Source organism: Mesitornis unicolor, unplaced genomic scaffold (assembly GCF_000695765.1).
Source record: "Mesitornis unicolor isolate BGI_N332 unplaced genomic scaffold, ASM69576v1 scaffold26153, whole genome shotgun sequence".
Taxonomy (NCBI): domain Eukaryota; kingdom Metazoa; phylum Chordata; class Aves; order Mesitornithiformes; family Mesitornithidae; genus Mesitornis; species Mesitornis unicolor.
Window position 1 is genome coordinate 32,025 of NW_010172997.1, and position 19,714 is coordinate 51,738.

At 37.5% G+C, this 19,714-nt stretch overlaps 1 protein-coding gene across 1 annotated transcript in view; it reads right to left on the reverse strand.

Moving 5' to 3' along the window:
* Positions 1–19,485, reverse strand: part of SORCS2 (sortilin-related VPS10 domain containing receptor 2) — a gene marked incomplete at both ends in the record, with an annotated part of 43,234 nt that extends 23,749 nt beyond the window's left edge. The window contains 3 exons of the mRNA XM_010180588.1: positions 11,241–11,348; positions 12,732–12,823; positions 19,409–19,485. Of these exons, the coding sequence (XP_010178890.1) occupies positions 11,241–11,348; positions 12,732–12,823; positions 19,409–19,485 (277 nt within the window). The remainder of the gene's footprint in view (positions 1–11,240; positions 11,349–12,731; positions 12,824–19,408) is intronic.
* Between the last annotated feature and the right edge of the window lie 229 nt (positions 19,486–19,714).

Sequence of the window (19,714 nt, forward strand, 5' to 3'; positions counted from 1 at the left end):
TTTTGCTAAAAGCATTCTGCCGCGCACAGTCATTCCTCTTGTCCTGAATGCCAGGTTCAAAGTGGAAGTGAGGAAATGGTGGATTCTCTGCAGCAGAGGTAACATCATCACATGAAGCCTCTGCCCTGGTACATGGGTGTGGAACTCTGAAGTCTTCCAAAGAGGCTAAAAAACAGTTGCAGAGACTAAAGATGTACAGTGATTTCCCCCTTTCCTTTCTAGTGTCTTTGCTTCTCAGCCATAGCATAGAGATGTAGATATCCACAGATTAGTGCCCATACTGCCCACACTATAATGACCAAACAATCCATGCTCACGGGAAACTTCACCATCAGAAGTGCACTTAATTAAATACACACATGTGCATTTCATTTGTATGTCTTACTATTTTCTTGTAGGGCTCTGAGATTAAAGGACTTGGATCATCTACTTTCAAGCTTTTTAAATCTACCCATGGCTCAGAAGTAGAAACAATACACAGAAACTAAAATAATGTGGCTCGTCCCACTGGCTGTACATTCACATAGGTGTGTGGTCCCACTTCTCTCATCAAGACCTATAGGTTTGGTTCCTTTTTCTGGCTGAGCTGGATCCTGAGAGCTGCTGTCACCATATAATCTTATTCACTTGTAGTTACATATGCAATAAAGCGACTGCTTAGGTGGTCTCATGCTTTTTCCGGCAATGCCTGCTTCAATATGGCTGGTTTTGCTGACAGGCATGAAGTGTCTTTCGCATGCAAAATACCTGTACCTTTTGTTTTTTTCTCTCTGTACAAGGCACTAACATTAAGCAGACTTCTCCATGTGCTTATGCAGTTACCTACCTCAACGAATGCTTCTTTAGATACCTCAGAACTTTACAAATTGGTTATATTCATTTTACTAACTCCTTTATCAACAAATATGTTCATTTGCAAGGAGCCAAGTCAAAGCTTCACTCCTGACTCAAGAAAAGTATTTCCTATGGAACTAATTACATTTTCTTCATTCCTGTTAGCCATCTCAGGCATATTAGTCAGGAAAGGCGAAGAAAGGAGATGGTTGGTTGAGTTCAATGCAGAATAAATAAATTATCCTGAAAATATAAAACAAAATCTCTGAGCTATTAAAAATAATCTTTGAGACCTCAGAGAGGGATGAGGGTGATTCCAGAAGAATATGGAAAGGGAAACATTTCACCTATCTATCTATATATGTATATATACGCACACACGTATACATGTGTGTATATATAACCATATATATAAACCAACAAAGAGCCCAGAGAGTTACAGAATTCATTTTGATATCCACAAAGATAGCAAACAAATTATTAAGCTAGCCACTTATAAGCACCTTGGAGATAATTAAAATGATAACAAACAGCCACGATGGCTTTGTCAAAACCAAATCATGTCAAACTAACGTAATTTCCTTCCTTTACAGGGTAACTGGCTTAGTGGAAAAAGGAAAGGAAAACATGTAGCATATTCCGACCTTTGTTAAACTGTTATACAGTTCTAGTTGATGCTGTCTCAACTTAAAAAGTGAAACATTAGAGCAGAAAAAGTCATTGTCATGAGGAATGGGAGAACATATCCAATTAGAAAAATCCATTTTCAAAAAGTAGTTACCAAACAGGGAAACATTTTGAGATATGTATCACAAAGATATGATGGTTCCATGGTCAATATTTTCATTAACACTCATGTGGTCAAATAACAAACACACACAAAATTTTGCAGGTAACACAGAAGGAAGGGAGCAGACACTGACTAGTGCAAGCAATGGTCAGAAATCAACATGATTAAATACTCCAAAACCACTCCTAGGAGAAACACAACAACAAATGTGTAAAACCAAAATGGAGAATAACTTTCAAACACAGAAGAAAGGGCTTGGGGAATTCTGGCTAATTCAAACAAGAATGCAATGTTGCTGCAAAAGAAGAAAGACTAATTCTAGGTTGTATTTAGAACTGGCAAACAGAACTCATGGAAGCAATTATTTTTATAAACTTGGCACTGGTGGAGACTCTGAAAGAATATGGTGTCTAATTTTGGATGTTATATGCATATTTACACACCCACTGAAAATGAGTCTGAAGAGGGGCAAGGTTGACTCATAAGCTGCTCAGAAAATGAAACCAATGAAGAAAGAGTGAAAGAGTTGGTTTTTTTCTCTGGAAAAGATAGAACTGAAAAGTACAACAAAATGTCTTCAGAGTGTTGTTACAGATTGAAGAGTTGTCTTCAAAGAGACCTGGAGAAGGGGCAAAAAGGAGGAAAGACAAAGATCAATAAACTTCATCAGCTACACAATTCTCTAATTCTTTCTCCTCAGCACTGGCAAGGCCTCATCTGGAGCGCTGTGTCCAGTTCTGGGCTTCTCAGTATGAGAGACATGGACAGACTGGAGAGAGTCCAACAAAGCACCACAAAGATGATGTAGGGACTGGGGCATCTCTCCCATGAGGAAAGGCTGAGAGAGCTGGGACTGTTCAACCTGGAGAAGAGAAGGCTCAGCGGGATCTCATCAATGTCCATAAATACCAAAAGGTGCAAAGACAACGGAGCCAGGCTCCTTCCAGTGGTGCCCAGTGACAGGACCAGAGGCAATGGGCACAAACTGAAATAGAGAAGGCTTCCTCCAAACATCAAGAAACACGTTTTTTACTGGCACTGGCACAGGTTGCCCAAAGAGACTGTGGAGTCTCCATCCTTGGAGAATTCAAAAAACCGTCTGGACACGGTCCTGGGTGACTGGCTCTAGGTGGCCTGCTTTGAGCAGGGGGGTCAGACCAGATGACTTCCAAAGGCCCCTTCCAACCTCACCATTCTGTGATTCTATAATGGTAATGATACAAGCTATTTGGGCTGTTTATTCACTCTCACTGGAGCAAGAAATTAGTGAAACATCAGGATTAGAGCTAGAGATCCAGCACGTTACTCACACCCAGCTTAGCCAACTGTTCTAAAACATGGCCTTGTAATTATTAATGCTGTTGCTGCAATAACACTTGGTTGCTCTATTGAGGACAGGGTTTTGTAGACACATCAGAGGAGCTCATTTAAATGCAATGCCAAATACCACTAGAATTAAAAAGAAGTTATTTTCCAAAGTAAGGAAGAAAGGCATGTTTTAAGTAGGACTCAGTGCATTAGACAAAAATATGAGCTACAATAAAGCAACACATAACAGCAATCACAATCTAATTGCTCAGGTGCAAAATATATATGTCCAATAGAGTCATATGAATGGAAATAAACTGGAACACCTCAGCAAGTGTAACTGATGATTAGAAGTTAAATATCAAGATCATAGTAATTCATAAGCTACTAAAACCTTCTTCTTGATTAATTATATTTCATTAGAAAGCTATCAAATCAGTTCTGTTGAAACTATGAAAGATGATGCTGTGATAAATAATTTTTGAAAGAACTTCCAATTACCTTAGAAATTGATTTACTTTTATTTGCAAGAATTTGAGATTCATAATTTTAACTTCAGTGTTTCAGTTGCCATAACAACTTTGTACATTTGTTCCTAGTTCATTTATGAGCACATCATTTTTTAATTTGATTGCATCATTTGATAGCTAAGACAGTTTAATGCAGTTTTTAAGCTAACTCATTTAAACTATTTGCTGGAGGACTGCTGGTTATTTCTGTTCCTGATAAAGCTCATAATCAGAGGAAGGTAATTTAACAGAAATTATATGCAATGATAATCTCTTCCAGTAAATCTATGCTTTTATTCAATAGAAAAGATCATCTATTCAATAGATGTTTTTAGTTCTGATGAACAGTAATAGCTGTGTCGCTTGCAAACCACCTGACTGAAGCTACGATGGTGCTAAAGCCAGAGACTCTGGAAGACTTACCAGGTAAACATTAAGCTTTCATGGCTTCATTCAGGAGAAATGACCCTGATTTTGACAACATGCTGCTCATCTCAGATGTCAGAGCCATCTTTTTGTAACCACTGCACTTGTCTTCCTCTTTAGCTTTTCTGCTGTGTTCTTCACAAATGTGTTCATTGGATTTCACAGCATAAAAACACTCCTTGTCAGAGCAGATGGATTTAAGCTATAGTGTTCCATATCATGGACCTAATGCTATATAAATTAAGACATGCTTTGGGCAACTTTTTGCAGTATTATGGTGGTTTACCTTTGAACTGTTAGTCATGTTGACTCTGGACAAAGAAAATGTCGTTGAGCAGCCTGATGCCTGATATACCCACCAGATCTTCAGAGCAGCATAGCTGAACCTGCAAAGGTTTTGCTTTACTGCAGAATATCTGAGAAGACTCAAAGACCTCAGAGTGGTGGAAGAGATCCCGCTGTGCTACCCCACCAAGGTCATGAAGACAGCACACGCAGAATTTATTCAGATGTTTAACATAGCAACCTAAATTATCCAGGTTTTGCAGTCATACTGAAAACTAGCGATGACAACTGTGCGATGCATAGCTACTTTTGCTTGAAATCAGATGCCTCTCTCATTCTAGGCACAATGCTTTAAAGTCCCAAGTGCTGCATTGGCTTTTGCTCTCCTCTATATGACTTTGTCATGAACCATGATATTCAAAACACCATGATGCCGAGGTAGCAGAATTCATCTGTACAGTCCTGCACGGCCCTGCTCTCACACACTGCTAGCCTGGCATGCCAGCTGGGGATGAAACTGGACCACTAGGGTTTTGGGAGTGCCTTCAAATGTATAAAACTATTGACAATAAAACACAGGGTTTGAATCAAGGTCAACTGAGGACCCCACATACAGGTCATGTGGGCAATCTCAATGCTTCTATCTCGGGTAACATGTCTAAATTCTTTTGGGAAGCACCTAACCAAAGATGTCCAAATATGTGCAAAAAGGCAGGACTCGAAATCCTTAACAGATCTAATCACTATCCAACAGTGAGTATGTGACCAAGCTGGGAAAGGAAACCAGACTCTCAGATATGCAAGTTAATTATTTTAACAAGTCTCAGTCTGTCTCTTGGAAAGTATTTATTTAAATGGAAGCAGTCACAGAGCTATGCTAAAAAGTGGTATTTAGATCTTGTTCCCCATATAATGCTTCCTTTCCTGTAGTAAATCATATGAGTAGGAAACACAATTGTCAGTGACCTTACTGAACTGTTAAAATTTTTTAAACAGTCACACTTCTCTCATTATTTTTATAACACAATTGCAATTTCAGATTGAGTACTTAATCCACCTAACAGTTCACTAGATATCAGAGGCCATTTATATTAAAACAGCAGCAACTTTCTCAGTTGTATTTTACATAAAAGGAGCAGTGTGTTAGAAGTTTCTTGTCAATTTATGGTGAGCTCAAAGAGCTCAATCCTTTGCTTCACTTAAACCTTTACTATAAATGATGAGAATATTACTGAAAAAGCAAATAAATGTGATGATCTTTTTGTTTTGCCTGTTGTAGTTCATATTATTACAGTCCCTTTGAATTTACAGCAAGACACATGACCTCTCCATGGCAAAATCTGTAGAGAAATTACCAAGTTGAGGGAGTAAACTGATGTCAGAGAACAGAAGGATGCACTTTATCTCTAGTGTAACCACTGTCAACAGCGTTCTCCTTAACTGGCCGAAACAATAACATTATTAATGAAAGATCTTCCAAGGGGATATGGGTTGGAAGAGCAAGTTAGCCATGACTGTGACCTACAGTGCAATTTAAAGTCTATAATTTTCAACAAGAAAATGACAGATGAATCATTATAGACATGCTTTCCTTCTAACAGTTGTCTTTGCTTCCTTTACATCATCGTAAAATCAACAAAAACTAGATAAGTCCAAGGGTTCATAGTAGTAAAATGGATGAAAGTAATGTAAGATTCAAGCTGCGGTCTGTTATACATCAAGATTATAATTCCGCATATTTTTCTAATTCCCCAAAAGAATGTAAGAGAGGTCACATTTTCAGTGGCCTTCATAAACCGCAGCTACAGAAATGATGAATGCTTCCACATGCAAAAGTAGACACCTGCCTACATAAAGCAACTGCACATAAACAGTGCTCGTGTACACAACAGATCATGTGCAAATACGCCAAGACACTTGTGATTTAAGTGCCTTCAACGACAAACACATGCATATCTTAATGCACTAAAGAGAAGAGTAGTTTTTCTTTTTTGGGTTTTTCTTTTTTCGGTTTGGCTGCCAAAGTGAAAAATGAGGGGAGGAAACAATTTAGCTGAAACTGAACCAAAAAAGTTTTTTCATTGTTTCCTGCCCCTAAAGAATAATAATTGCCAATCATTCTTTTATGCCAAAACATCTTGGTTTCAACTCTTTTGGGGAAAAAGAATGGAAATGAATGGTTAGGTTCTGAGAAGGTCCTGAGAAGCAGGATTAGTGTGTTCCCATTTTATCCAGAAGCTCAGTGGTTTCATGATGTTTGTGAATTACCTCCAACTTTTTTTTCCATCTATTTGGTAAATTTCTGTCCAAGAACAGCATTTTAACATATAAGCTGTCTGGAAAAAAAAAAGCAGATTTAGTGCCTAGCCTGATGCTTTATGTAGAAGTAAACATGTGGTGGACAGTGAACAAAATGGCTTAATTTAAGGATAAACACATGACATTATAAATCACTCAAATCACTTAGTGATAGGGGCTCAAAATGACACGAAGATTATCTGAATAAAAAAGTCACGTGTTACTCTTTTCCTCTTGTTCTCTTCTCCTTTAAATAGGGATAAGGAGATAAAAGATTCTTACAGGACAGATTCCCCAGACTTTCAGTTCCTCTTATTGAAATATATTTCCATGTCTGCCCTCAAAATGTATTGGGCTTTAGCAAGACACTGAAATCATCATGTTCCCATGCTTCTGAATATATTATGAAAACTTTATGGAAAGAAAAGAAAAAACAAAAAACTTGAAAACAAAGCTTTAAACACTCAAAGTCTCTTGAGCCGAGAGAGAGATAAGGGTAGTCCTATGGTGTCAGCTCCAAGCTAACAGGTTGGCAGTGACACTACAATGCATTGACTTGCTCTGCTAACATTTGTGTCCCTGGAGATGCCAGCAAAAGCATTAGACTTGCCACTAAACAGGCATCTGTACATCTGGATTAGCTGATATCAAGATTAGACTGAAACAGAGTAACTAGCTTGCTTCTTCAATGCTCTTTTATCAAGGTCACCATCCTCCTCCTGCCTTTCTATGTTTCCTCCATCTCTTGACAGACAGATATGTTTCTCATTATGCAGAGAGCAGAACAACCATTTCATGACTGAGCAATGTTTCTCAAACAAGAGATTAACTAACTGCAAATAAAACAGAATTTGCTTGGGGAAATCAAGTATTCTCATCCATACATTTATCTAACTTTTTTGAAGGTTGCAATATGAGAAAGAAGTACCTCGACCTAGTAAGATACTCAAAGACAACATGAAAGGTAGTGTGCTGCCATTTGTGGCTCAACAATAAGTCCTACAAACTACATGTAATGTTGACTGTTACTGATGTTGTTAAAGGTGAGTTTGACATTCCTACAAGAATGGACAGTTGCAAAAATCCAGAGGGTTTTCCCTAACATCTAACACCTGTTAGTATCATATCCACCTTGTTTTGATTAAGTTTAAACTATTTTCTTACTTCCATTATCACCTAGGAACCCAACAGGAATGCAGCAATGGACTTTCAAAATGCACATGCAGGAGTTCTGGAGTTCAGAGAAGTCATAAAATTCCCTGCAGAATCTCAGGTTAACTCTACAAGACCTTAGGAAAGAAAGTCCCTCTGGAAAAAAAATACAATTACCCATAAGGAAGATTCTCCCTGACATAAAGAAAAGCAGTCCTTTTACGGAACCTCTTATTGGCCTTTTGACAGGGTTCATGGTCTGTGGTACCACAGTTATTGGGCCTACTGGGTTTACACTGCAATCTAAATAACCCGGTTTGGGAAACACTCTCAGAAGCTGAACTGTGATTTAGAAGTCATTTTAACAGGTCTGACACTTTCATTACATGAACTACGTTTTCTGAAGAGGAACATCAATATTTCAGATGCACAAAAATTCTTCCTTTTTCCACTGAGCTAGGCCATTACTTAATCCAGCATTATTAAGTAATTTTTCCCAAATATAATACATTGTATACCACTGGGTTGCAGTAACTTTCATTCTTAAAGAATTTAAAACAAAATAAAGCCTGCTAGGCCATGGACTATTTTGATGAATATATATAAAGTAGTTGAGAAAATTCCGTAGCAAACCTTATTTATTCATTTAGCAATAAATGGTGGATTTGAGCTCTTCGTTTAGAAATAGATTTTTACACAGATTGAATTTTCTAAACTTTATGAATAATTTATTGCTTATCTTTCCTAAAACTCTTAACTAAGTCTATTTAGAAATTAAGTTTAACATAGAATGAGTTTCCTAAAGTTTTTGAATACTTTACCACTTAAAACTCCTAAAAATCTTAACTAGGTCTATTGCAGAGCACAATGGCATAAAATATATTTTCCTTGGCATTTGAGTGTACTTATTTTGAATACTGCAGGGGATTCAGATGAATGATTTAGATTACTGTCGACTGCCGGATGACAACTCAGTTTTAAGAAAACTTTTGACGAGTCAACATTTGTTTTTTCTCTGTTTTGGAGAAAACACAAAACTTTCTGAAATGAAGACTTGAGGCAACCAGGTTCATATTCCCTATTTCTTCAGTAAAGCTTTCCAGACCACTTCATTTTGGATAAGATAGGACAGAACAGTAATTCAAATGGAAGTCCCTTATGACTCAGGTCAACATCCCAGTCACCATGATGGAGAATGAGAAGTCTCTCTCACACAGTGTTACCAGGTCCCTTAATGTCTTTAACAGCTAATCTCTTTGTGGATTTTTTTTTAATAAAACATAAAAGCATTGAAGGAAATCCCTAAGTTGGTTTCAGTGGAATCAGAATTTTACCCTGCAGTAACAGCTGCTTTCCATAAAAGTAAAATATTCTTTGAGACTCTTTTGTGGGTTATTCTAGAAGCTTTGAATAAAACAACTTCTGTTCCACAATTTTTCTGTACACTTTTTCAGTTATTACCTTCCCACTCCAGAATTATGATATCTCTACTAATTTCTGCAGATTTTGAAACTGGACTCTTTACTGAAAGTCCTTATTCAAACAAACTCCTTACCAAAGGGAGAAAATGAAATGTCTGTACAAGGAAAAATGTCAGATGAGGTCTTTAGTAACAGTTTTGAGGTTTCTTTAGGGTGAAAGACACTTAATTTAGTCCTATTACCATACACAAATTCACCTTACCATGTTCTACTCAGAAGAAAAAACACTTTTTATCTAAATGGAAAAGATGGTAGAGTTGATTTTTTTCTTCAGAGAGTACGTATCAGTGGATGACATTTCTCAAAATCAGCAAATCACTATAAGTTAAGTCATGCAGAGCAACTCAGTACAAGCATGAAGTTTTGAGAGGAAATGACCTAAGCCAGACAGAATGACAAAAGGTCTTGACGTAAAGTCAGACAGAGCACCACTGGGAAGACAACATCACCCTGAAGGTAAAAATTCAATCAAAAGCAGTAGGAGAGACAAGCAAGCTGATATAACGGCAACAAGGAAACACACACTGGAAGTTTATTCTTCCCACTATCTTTAGAGTCTGGTAGGAAGGCTGCAAGTCTTTTCAAGGCCAGCCCGTGACAGTAAGTGGTTGATGTCCTCCACCTTCAGTAGAACTAGCTCTGCAAAGTAAGTTCCTACAAGCCTGTCCTTGAGATGCTGGAGTCAGACTTTTGTCCTGCCCTTAGAAACACACAAGTAACATGATGCTTTTTTGTCAATCTGTGCTCATGTACCAAATCTAGCTATGGTTTTATGTATTTCAGATGGATAACGTCACTAAAGCATCATTTTACATGATCTCTTTAGCCTTTTCAGCCAGATATTTAAGCACATCTTCACAGAATCAGTGTTTTTAATAGTTCTTAATAATAATAAAAGCCACAGAGAATACAGCCATCACACATATCATTTTATCTGCCAGTAAGTACAGTTTAGGATAAGCTTTTCATCCCCCTACTTCCACTGAAATAAATGGAAATCCTTCATTCAGAGGTATAAGTATTTCTGTGTAGCATATGTTATACCATATAAAAACCCTGTCTTGAGAGAAGGAGAAGATGGAGGAGTTGTACTGTTCATATCAGGTCACACATGTGTAACAGAATAAATGGGACAGCAGAGAAAGAAAGGAGGAGTAGACCAAATCCACTCCTGCACAGTGCAGTGTTATGAAAGCGGCGCAATGCTTTTAAGTACACTGGGTAGGACTTCTGTTTTGCTGAGGATCCTTTACACAGCTCCACACTGGGCTATTTTTTTTTCCTGTGGAAAATGGTACTGGTACACTAGACAGACAGCTCTATTTGTAAATCCTAGGAGAAAAAGCTTGTCATGAACACACTGAGCTCCAATATAAAGGATCACCCAAGCTGTTGCGATAGGAGCACATGCAACAACCTGCACATCTCTGAGCGCATTTCCCTTCTCTGCTGCAGTCAGTGTGTATTTCCCTCTAATTGGACAGGTTTAAGTCTCACACACTTCTAAAATATTAGCATTTATCTTAGATACAGAGCAAAACCTGCAGCTCAGATCCAGATGTCCCTGGCCTGTTTGAAAAAGATAAACAAGGGCCTGTGCTGCAGAATTTGGTTATTTTTAACTCTATTCACAGCATCTGCCTCAGTCACTCCACAGATTTTAAATGTGTATTTGCTAGCACAGTGTTTGGTTACACAAAGTACTGCAATGCTAGTTACTAGGACAACAACATAGTTGTTTACATTGTGAAGACAATTTTCCCAAGAGGAAGGGATAGATATTTAGCATTTCTGAAGTCTGTCTAAGAATCTGTAGAAAACAGAAAAAATGCAGGAAACAGTTCTTATTTTTACCTGCTTTTTCCAGTTTTATATTTGTGATCCTATTATTCCACTGTGCCTGGTGGTAACTTTGCAAAATTTCATATGTATGTAACATGTCACCTTTACATTCTGAAATACTGCATTCATACTATTTCAAAGACAAGTTGCATACTAGGGCTGTTTGGACATCAGCATAAGAGACTCTGTGACTGCAAGAAGCAAAAGCCACTGACTCAAGGGCCGTCTCAAACATCCACAAATAAAAATATGCTCAAGCACGTAAGCAGAGAGAGACATGAAAAAAAAGAGATGAAACCATGAAATGAAACTTACGTCATGACCAGAGTTTCATCTCCAGGTTCACTAAGTAATCCATCTACAAAGACTGAAGTGCTGGTAAAATTATGTGTACTCCAAGTCTGGCCTTCGTCTATGCTGAACCTGCAAAAAAGCCGAAATGGTTTTCATTTACAGCCATTATTATACAAAACAGAATTCATTCATTGAAAAAAACAACCCCTCACTACTAAAGCCCAGGATTTACAATCAACAAAATACAATATGCCTGGACAGTGTATCATATTAACGTGATCTTTTCCTTAGCAACATATCCAGGGACAACAAATCCTTATTAGAAGGTATATAAGAAATTCGCCAGAACAATGGAAATTCTCAGGCAGATAAAAACTGAGGTCTGACAACAAACTTGGTAACTTGTAGGTTCAAGAGCAAGTTAATTTACACTTCATTCTTTCTAGCAGTCTCTGAGCTAGAGACTTGCTAAGCAGAGGTCAGTGAAATATGAGAGGCAAAGCAGTGCAATTGCTAAAACAAGTGGGAGGTGCAGTAACCACGAGTACCATGATGATGGCCCTTCAGAGCTGCTACCATCCACTTAAACATTTTCAAAAGATGCTGATGAATCAGCAAAATGTATTTCAAATACTCTGCATCCAAAATTCATGAATCAAAGTCACTTTTCTTCTGTACATTTTCTCCAGGTCTTTTGGACAGTAGGTTAATGATAGCTTTCATTCTAGCTAATTGAATACATAGCCTAGTTCCTGTCAGTGTATACAGTATTATGCAAAAATGAAGCTAGTCACAAGCAATAAAGATCTTTTGCATTTTTTGTGCTGAAGACAATAGTTTTGTGTGCCATTACATAATGTTACCATACTTTACTTCACCAGCATGCAGTTTAAAACTTGGTATTTTATAACAAAATGCTTTGCAGCAAATCTTTCCTGCCAAACAAGCCGAGAAGGCCATTTACTGCATTGTTACTACATGACAGGATCTACACATACTACAGTTAATTTGTGCATGAATAACTCAGAAGAACAAGGCTTCTTGCATACTGTATTACACAGCACATAAGCACACCTAAGTTCTTTCCCCATTGACTCCCAAAGCCTACATTATAATATATAACTATCCTGACTGGATACCTAAGCCTTATATGCATCATAGGTTGAGCATCACTACCATATATCGGTTTGCTGGTGCAAACCAGTAGTGGATATTATGCTAAACATGGCTTGTACTGCAGAGTTCTAGAATAGCCTTTTAAGCAAAGATATACACACCGATGCAAGAAAATTTTAGTAAGATTACTGCATTATTCAATGGTACCTTCAGCACCATGAAGCACTACCTTTAAAAAAACATCCACCTGCATTTTGTTGACTTAATGAACATGAAATCAAGCTGACTCCACCTGCACTTCATACATGGTCACATTGAAATGCTCATCTTAAACTCTGAACTTTGCCTGAGGTCTCAAATACACAATAGCTCTACTTTAACTGACTGAAGGATTACTTGAGTATTTTCAGAGGGATAGAGGTGTCTTTGATGGCCACAATAACTCCACCATGGTCCAAGTACAAGATGTGGTGCTCTTCTTCAAAGACCTACAAGTTAGACAAAAAAAGGCCAGCTAAGCAAATATACAAAACAGTGGAAATAAAATGTACAAGCAATCCAGGAGTAAAATACTTAGATGTTTTATAATGTCTGCACTTCAAATTGAGAAGGACATAAAAGTCGGTTAAACTCTCATATTTCTCCCAGCTGTAAAAGAAAAGGAAGTTAAGCAGGTGAATCAGAAAACGTTCAGGTTCAAATCACAGTCAGATTAAACTGTCCAAAGTGATTTTAGCCCAAGCTTATATTTCTCACAGTATGCATTCTGCATTCCTTCCTATTATATATCACCAAGTGACCTATCACCTTACTTCAGTATTTGCCATATTCTGTGTATCTTGAAAAATAAAATGCTTTGTAGTCTAATTCCAAGAAAAACAGGAAAACTATTGCTGCCCATGACTTTCTCACAAGTTCTCCAGACCTTGCAGGACTTGAAATAATTGATGCAAGCATGTTTTCTGCATTTCCCATGTCAATGATTTGTGTAAATTCAAACTTTATGTGATAGGCTGCCCTGAACTGTGAACCAAAAATACATGTAATATTGTTTTAATTGTATAAAGGATTCAAAATTTCCTAAATTCTTTTAATTCATTTTCTAGAGATCATCATCAGTAGTAAAATAAATTAACAGGTAGAGATCTTCCCTTTTCTACATCTGAAATCTGTTTTAAGACAAGGTTTACTCATGTTGTTAGCCTGTGAAAGTTCACTTAATGTAAGAGCAGGTGATAAAGTGAGAGTTACTACACACGCAGCAGTTAATAGACAAACATGGAGCCTTCTTCATGTTTTGAGAAAGTAAAGGTGAAAAAAATAAAGGTTAGCTTTAGTTTGCCTTGCAAAAGAAAAAATACTGATAATACCGAATGCTTCTTTTTCACAATACTAAATGCCATATTTAGCGGATTTATCAGCAAGACCGAACCAGAAAAAGTATCTTACAGCACATTCACAATTACTTCAAAAACAGTGAGCATTTAATTTGGGTTCAAAATTCAGTCTTCCTCTTATCTAGTAAGAGCATATTTCATGGGGATCCTAGGGCTTCAAGTGCCTGATCAGCTTTCCAGTGTTGCCAATTTACAGGCAAAAGCCTGATATGAGGCATTTACAGTGCTGTCTACTTGTTCCACACAGCTGCATATTTTAGAAGAAAATTCAGTAAAGACCAGACATTAATTTTAGATGCACTTCAAAAGGATGAGATCAGCTGGAGTCTGATAAGCAAGCAGAGTTTTGATCCTCCTCTAAACTTTATTTGAACTTCTGCTGCAATCAAAATGAAACAGGGGTATGAAGTCTCTAAAAGCTCCACAATCACAATGAAGATAAAGAAAGCTGGTATCCATATCGCTTTATCCAAATTAGGTTTTTCCAGAAAAGCACCATGGCACTTCCTAGCACCCCAGCTTTACTCTACATCCACTTGGTACACTATAAAGCACAGCAGACACAATACAGGTACATAAATGCCATATTTATATCATGCTCTTCTTGCACACATATAAAACCAAGTATTTTTGGTTAATAATATAACCAAAATATGTTACATTTCTGATGAACGCTGAAGCACCTCCCCTACGAGGACCAACTGAGAGAGTTGGGGCTGTTCAGCCTGGAGAAGACACCGGGGGGTCCTTATTGTGGCCTTCCAGTCCCTGAAGGGGTCCTACAGGAAAGCTGGGGAGGAACTTTTTACAAGGGCAGGTAGTGACAGAATGAAGGAGAACGGTTTTAAACTGGAAGAGAGCAGATTTAGACTAGATATTAGGAAGAAAGTCTTTACTGTGAGGGTGGTGAAACACTGGCACAGGTTGCCCAGGGAAGCTGTGGATGCCCCCTCCCTGGAAGTGTTCAAGGCCAGGTTGGACAGGGCTTTGGGCAACCTGGTCTGGTGGGAGGTGTCCCTGCCCACAGCAGCGGGGTTGGACTGGATAATCTTTAAGGTCCCTTCCAACCCAAACCACTCTGTGATTCTACGATCTTCAGCATAATGAAAAAAATGAGTAATTTCATGCCTGTAGACTTCAGCACAAAAGTAAATATTTCTTTCTGCTTCCTAGAAACAAAACTAAGACAAAGAGTTTGCAAAGATGTAGGCAAAGGTGCTTCCAGCGTCAGAGCTGAAGTTCAAACCCAGGAACATGAGCTATGTATGTCTGCAGTCAGCCACGAATTCTGATTTATGTCTCTCCACTAATTAAAACTAGATAATAAAATTATTATGATCCTTACTAGTAGCCAATCACTACAGAACTAGGTTTTTACAATGTATTTCTATGTTTTTTGTTTCATCTGTAATGTTTTAAGCATGTTATGTGCTTTATAATCACAGTGTCAACTTCTCTCTCCCTCTCCTCCCTCTGCTCTAAATGTTTTATTCTGTGTCTATCCTAACAAATTCAGCAGCTATTTCTGGCCAGAATATCTGCTGGGAGCAATTAGGAGAGCTCCATGAAATCAATGAAAACATGTTTAAATTATCCTAGAGAAATATACTCTACATAATTTTACTCTGAGATACAGAAGTTTCAAAAATAACCCAAAATGCCCCAAGGTTACTTGATTCTCTCACCAAGGGACATCCATTTCTAAATTTAAATCTGCAAACAGAAGTTTTCCCATGAAGAATGAGCCAGTTGGACCTTCCAAAGGGCAGGTGGCTGAGATTGCAGCTTTTACTGTTTTGCTTAAAGGTGTTACCATCCATCTCTTAAGATGTCTTCAGAAAAACAAGCACTCTCACTTAAACAAACATTTTCAAAATTGCTTTTATACAAAAGGATTTGACATAGAGAAACTATATTCCACCAAACAAAGCACTGGACTAAAGCTCCAGACATCTAGACTCAGTCCCTAGACATATGAAAGACTCAGAAAGTCTTTCTGACTGTAAACTTATCAGATAATTGAGCATTTTGTTGCTACACTAGCTACTAGATCAAATATGAAAGGTTTTCTGTTGCAGATTTTTTTCCTTTCTTTTAAGCCATTTCTTTTGCAAAGCAGACCTTTCTCTTACTCTGTTTGCCCTATTTCAACCACAGTGTTGTAACAGATGCTGTTGAAATAGCAATGGCAACCGTAACTGTGAACAGAAATCAGTTTCTTTAAGAAATAAATAAAGCACACTCATATGTATATACAAGGTCATCCTCAGCATTTGACAGAGTATCCCAATATTTTAAAAATCAGGGCTGAAAAAACCAGGCCCCAGAGGGAAAAAAAAATGTTGAAAACCTGTATGGTCTGAAATTGTGTTCAAAGGTAGCCTATTTCTCTGAGGTTGCAAAATTTATTTACCTATCTGACTCAGTATCATGTTCATTAACACATTTTATGATATTGTTTTCCTGGTATAATAGACAGAGAAATCTTCCAAATAGACATATCTGTCCCATGAGTTCACCTTAGGCTACATCTTCGTGGTTCACTTAAGATGATCTAAGTCCACATAGTTCATGATAATGTCAAGGTGAGATAGCCTTCTCCTGCAGCCAGATCACTGCTGCTGCATGGACTTTTAAGTTACTTGTCAACCAGCTCCTAAACTACTGCTATTTACAGTGCGGGCTGCACAGTACAGAGTCACAAATTTCAGTCTGCCTTAAAATGGTACACAGTAAGAGCAATACCAATAAGCAGCTCAGGTGTCATGCAACAGAGTGGCAACAGAACAACTGGAGCCAGCCCACATGGTAGTGTGGCTACTTATAATCAGAAGCCTTGTTTTTCACTTTTACATTTATCACTACTATTTACTTAATTTCACAAAACACTCATTTGGGCACTTTTATTTCTACTTACGAGCACTGGCTGTATATCCTACCAGAGCAAGTCTTCCTGAACTCTCATATGACCTTACCATACCGCTATGGAAACATGAGTTGAGTTGAAAAAATTTTAAGCGTATACAGATGGTTAAGAAATTATTGAAGGAACATGATCAGTGGATCATTGTTAAATTGAGAATGTATTATAAATTCAGGAACTCATGGAGTGGTCCCAGTTGTGAATCACAAACTAAACAATGTGATGCTAGCGCAAAGCAGAGATATCCTCTGAAATGAAGTGTCGGTAATGTCAAGACAACAAGGGAAATAATTTCATTCTGTTCAGTACTGATAAAATTTGGAATTTTGGATTCCGTTTTACCATGTTTCAGGAGAGGGTGTCATATTAGGTAGTCCAATCAATGAGCAACAAAAAGGAAAAGCACTTTGGAAATTGGATCCATTAGGAAAATCAGTGGATTTAAGTTCCAAGGGAAAAACACCTATGTTCTAGATAGACGTGATAACCACCTTTCAACATCTGAAAAGCTATTCAGAGGTGGCAGGAAACCACTCCTCTTTAAAGACAAGAAAAAACAACTTACCTTGCAAAATCTGTGAAACTGCAAGAACAATAGCAAAAAGCACAAGCAGCTTGTGCTTAATATTTAGAAAAAACTATCAAGAATGGTGAAACACCACATAGCCAGACTGCAGAGTCTCCTATAGTGAAGGATTAACAAATAGGTCTGGAAAACCTCTGTTAGAGATGCTCTTAGTACATTTGATGGTTTTAGAGCCCATGGTTGGATTACATGATTTTTTATCTTCCTCCCATTCCTATATTCCTATGAACCAATACAGCTATTATTTCAGGAAAGCTTTTAATTAATTCCTTGCACTGCCTTTTTTCCTAAGTCTTTTATATTTACTTTTCTGTGTTTCTCTGTCACTTTACACAAGCACAGACTGCTCTTCTTCTAGTCTGTAGACAGCTCTACACCACCACGTGTGGCATTAAGAAAGGTGACAGGCGCTCACTAAATGACAACCGCAAAGTTTCCAAGTCAGTGACTTAAACCCGCCCAAAGAGTTGTGCCAAAACATGAGCTTTACTCTGCTTTTGCCAGCTTAGAAAACCTGTAATTTACTGTCTAAATAATTTCCGTATCATCTGACTGAAGCCTCATCTTTTGTTGCATGAACTCCAACTGAGAAAGGAAATGTACTGCTGTCCTCTAGAAGAACTGTTTGATCACGAACAGTGAGGCCATAAAATGCATACAATAATGTGCATTTTCATTCTGATCACAAATATTAAGATTGAGTAAGCACTTTCAAAGGCTTCATAGTAGTTTTAATTAAAATAAAGCTAGCAATGGTGTTTTTAATTTTGACTGTCATAATGAGGGATCAGTTTGTGGTTGATTTTACAGCATGAATAGTAATCTTAAGGTCAAGTTTCATCACGTATCATTTGCCTGAGTGTCTCACGAATAAAAAGCTGCAAAAATAGGAATTTGATCTCTTTCACTCTTTTCTTCTTATTTTTCACCCCAGCAAAAATTACAGAACTTCGGCAAACAGTGACAATAAATTATTAGAGAGGCCTCTGTGAAGTATTAGGCGACATAGTACACACTGTAAGTCCTAGAAGGCTTTTGCATTTAAACACCTATTTATCGTATGCTAGATTTCAAGAAGGAATTAGGTATAAAATATTATCTTATAAGCCTCAAAGGACTCTATCGTGACAAAAACAATGTATTTCTTTTTAAAAGTCCTTCTGTGGAGTATTAATATAAGAAACTGTCTGTATTTTCCTCTTTTAGTCTCAAACTTCCCAAGCTCAGTAACACTAGGGAAAGCATATTCACACTTACTTGTTCTCAGAAAATAATACAATTTCATTTCAGCTGAACACTGAAATGCTATATTAACTTAAATTAAATGACTTTTGGACACACTTTGGTCCTTCAAAGGTGTTTCTTTTTTCTCCTGGATATTCAGAATAAGTAGATTCCAAGTCTCCAAATCATATTGTGTGTTGTTGCTATACACACACAGAAAGAAAATATCTGTGATTAATCATTGCTGTGACAGAGGAATCTAGGAAAAAATAAATACTAAAGGTACAATGCTTAAATTGGCACTAGGCATTGGAAAAAAAAAGGCATTCAGAATTCAAACAGCATTACAGCTACTACATGGCTGTTCATTTTTTGAATACTTTAGTGTTTGTAATCCCAGAGTTGATAAAATCATACTAAAAGACATTCAGAGGTATATTGTGTTAGGTTTTTTTTTTAAATCTCTTTTTGATTTCTCAGTTTCAATGAAGAACAAAGTTTAAGCTTAATAAACAGTTTTCAGACCATGAAGCAGAAGAATTTCTGCCTTTCTACCTAAACCATGACTTTTTGCTTGGAATATTTTGGTTTTTAGCGTGGAATATTTGTACTGCAAGATGTAGCCCAAATCCACTTCATCATTAGCATAGAAAGATTAGTTAAATTATTAAAAATCTAAACAGACTCAATGTTTCTTACACAAGATACTTATAAGATCTTTAAAGAGGTCAAAATATTCAAGTTTCAGCAGAACATGACAGCGCAACCTATTTGAGGTTTTGCAAATCATTTTCTTAATCCCTCTCCCAGTTGCCAAGTGAAATTGGTATAATAGCAGTCACCTCTCTCAAAAGAGTGGGTATATAAAGCTTAGTTAAGCATTATAAAATTCATCACATTTGGTACATTAAAATTACTTCCTTTGATGGTTTCTGTTTCCTACCTGACGCCACGTGTTCCCACAGTCAGACGTGATGTACATCTCCTCTTTGTACTCAACCAGCTGGGACCCCAGGTTACCTGTCATGAAACAGGAGGAAAGAAGGGTTTCATCGTCGTGAGCAAGAGCGATTGGGTCTTGTCCTGACACCAGTCAGAGTGAGAAGCTTCTAGGTCAGAGCAAGAAATCAACTCAGACGATCAGCAGGCTTACTTTGTTTCTGGTAGCACCAGATAAATCCTCTTAAAACCTACATGGACACTTTTAACTTCTTTCTTTACACTACTAGCCGTCTATGGGTGGGAGCAA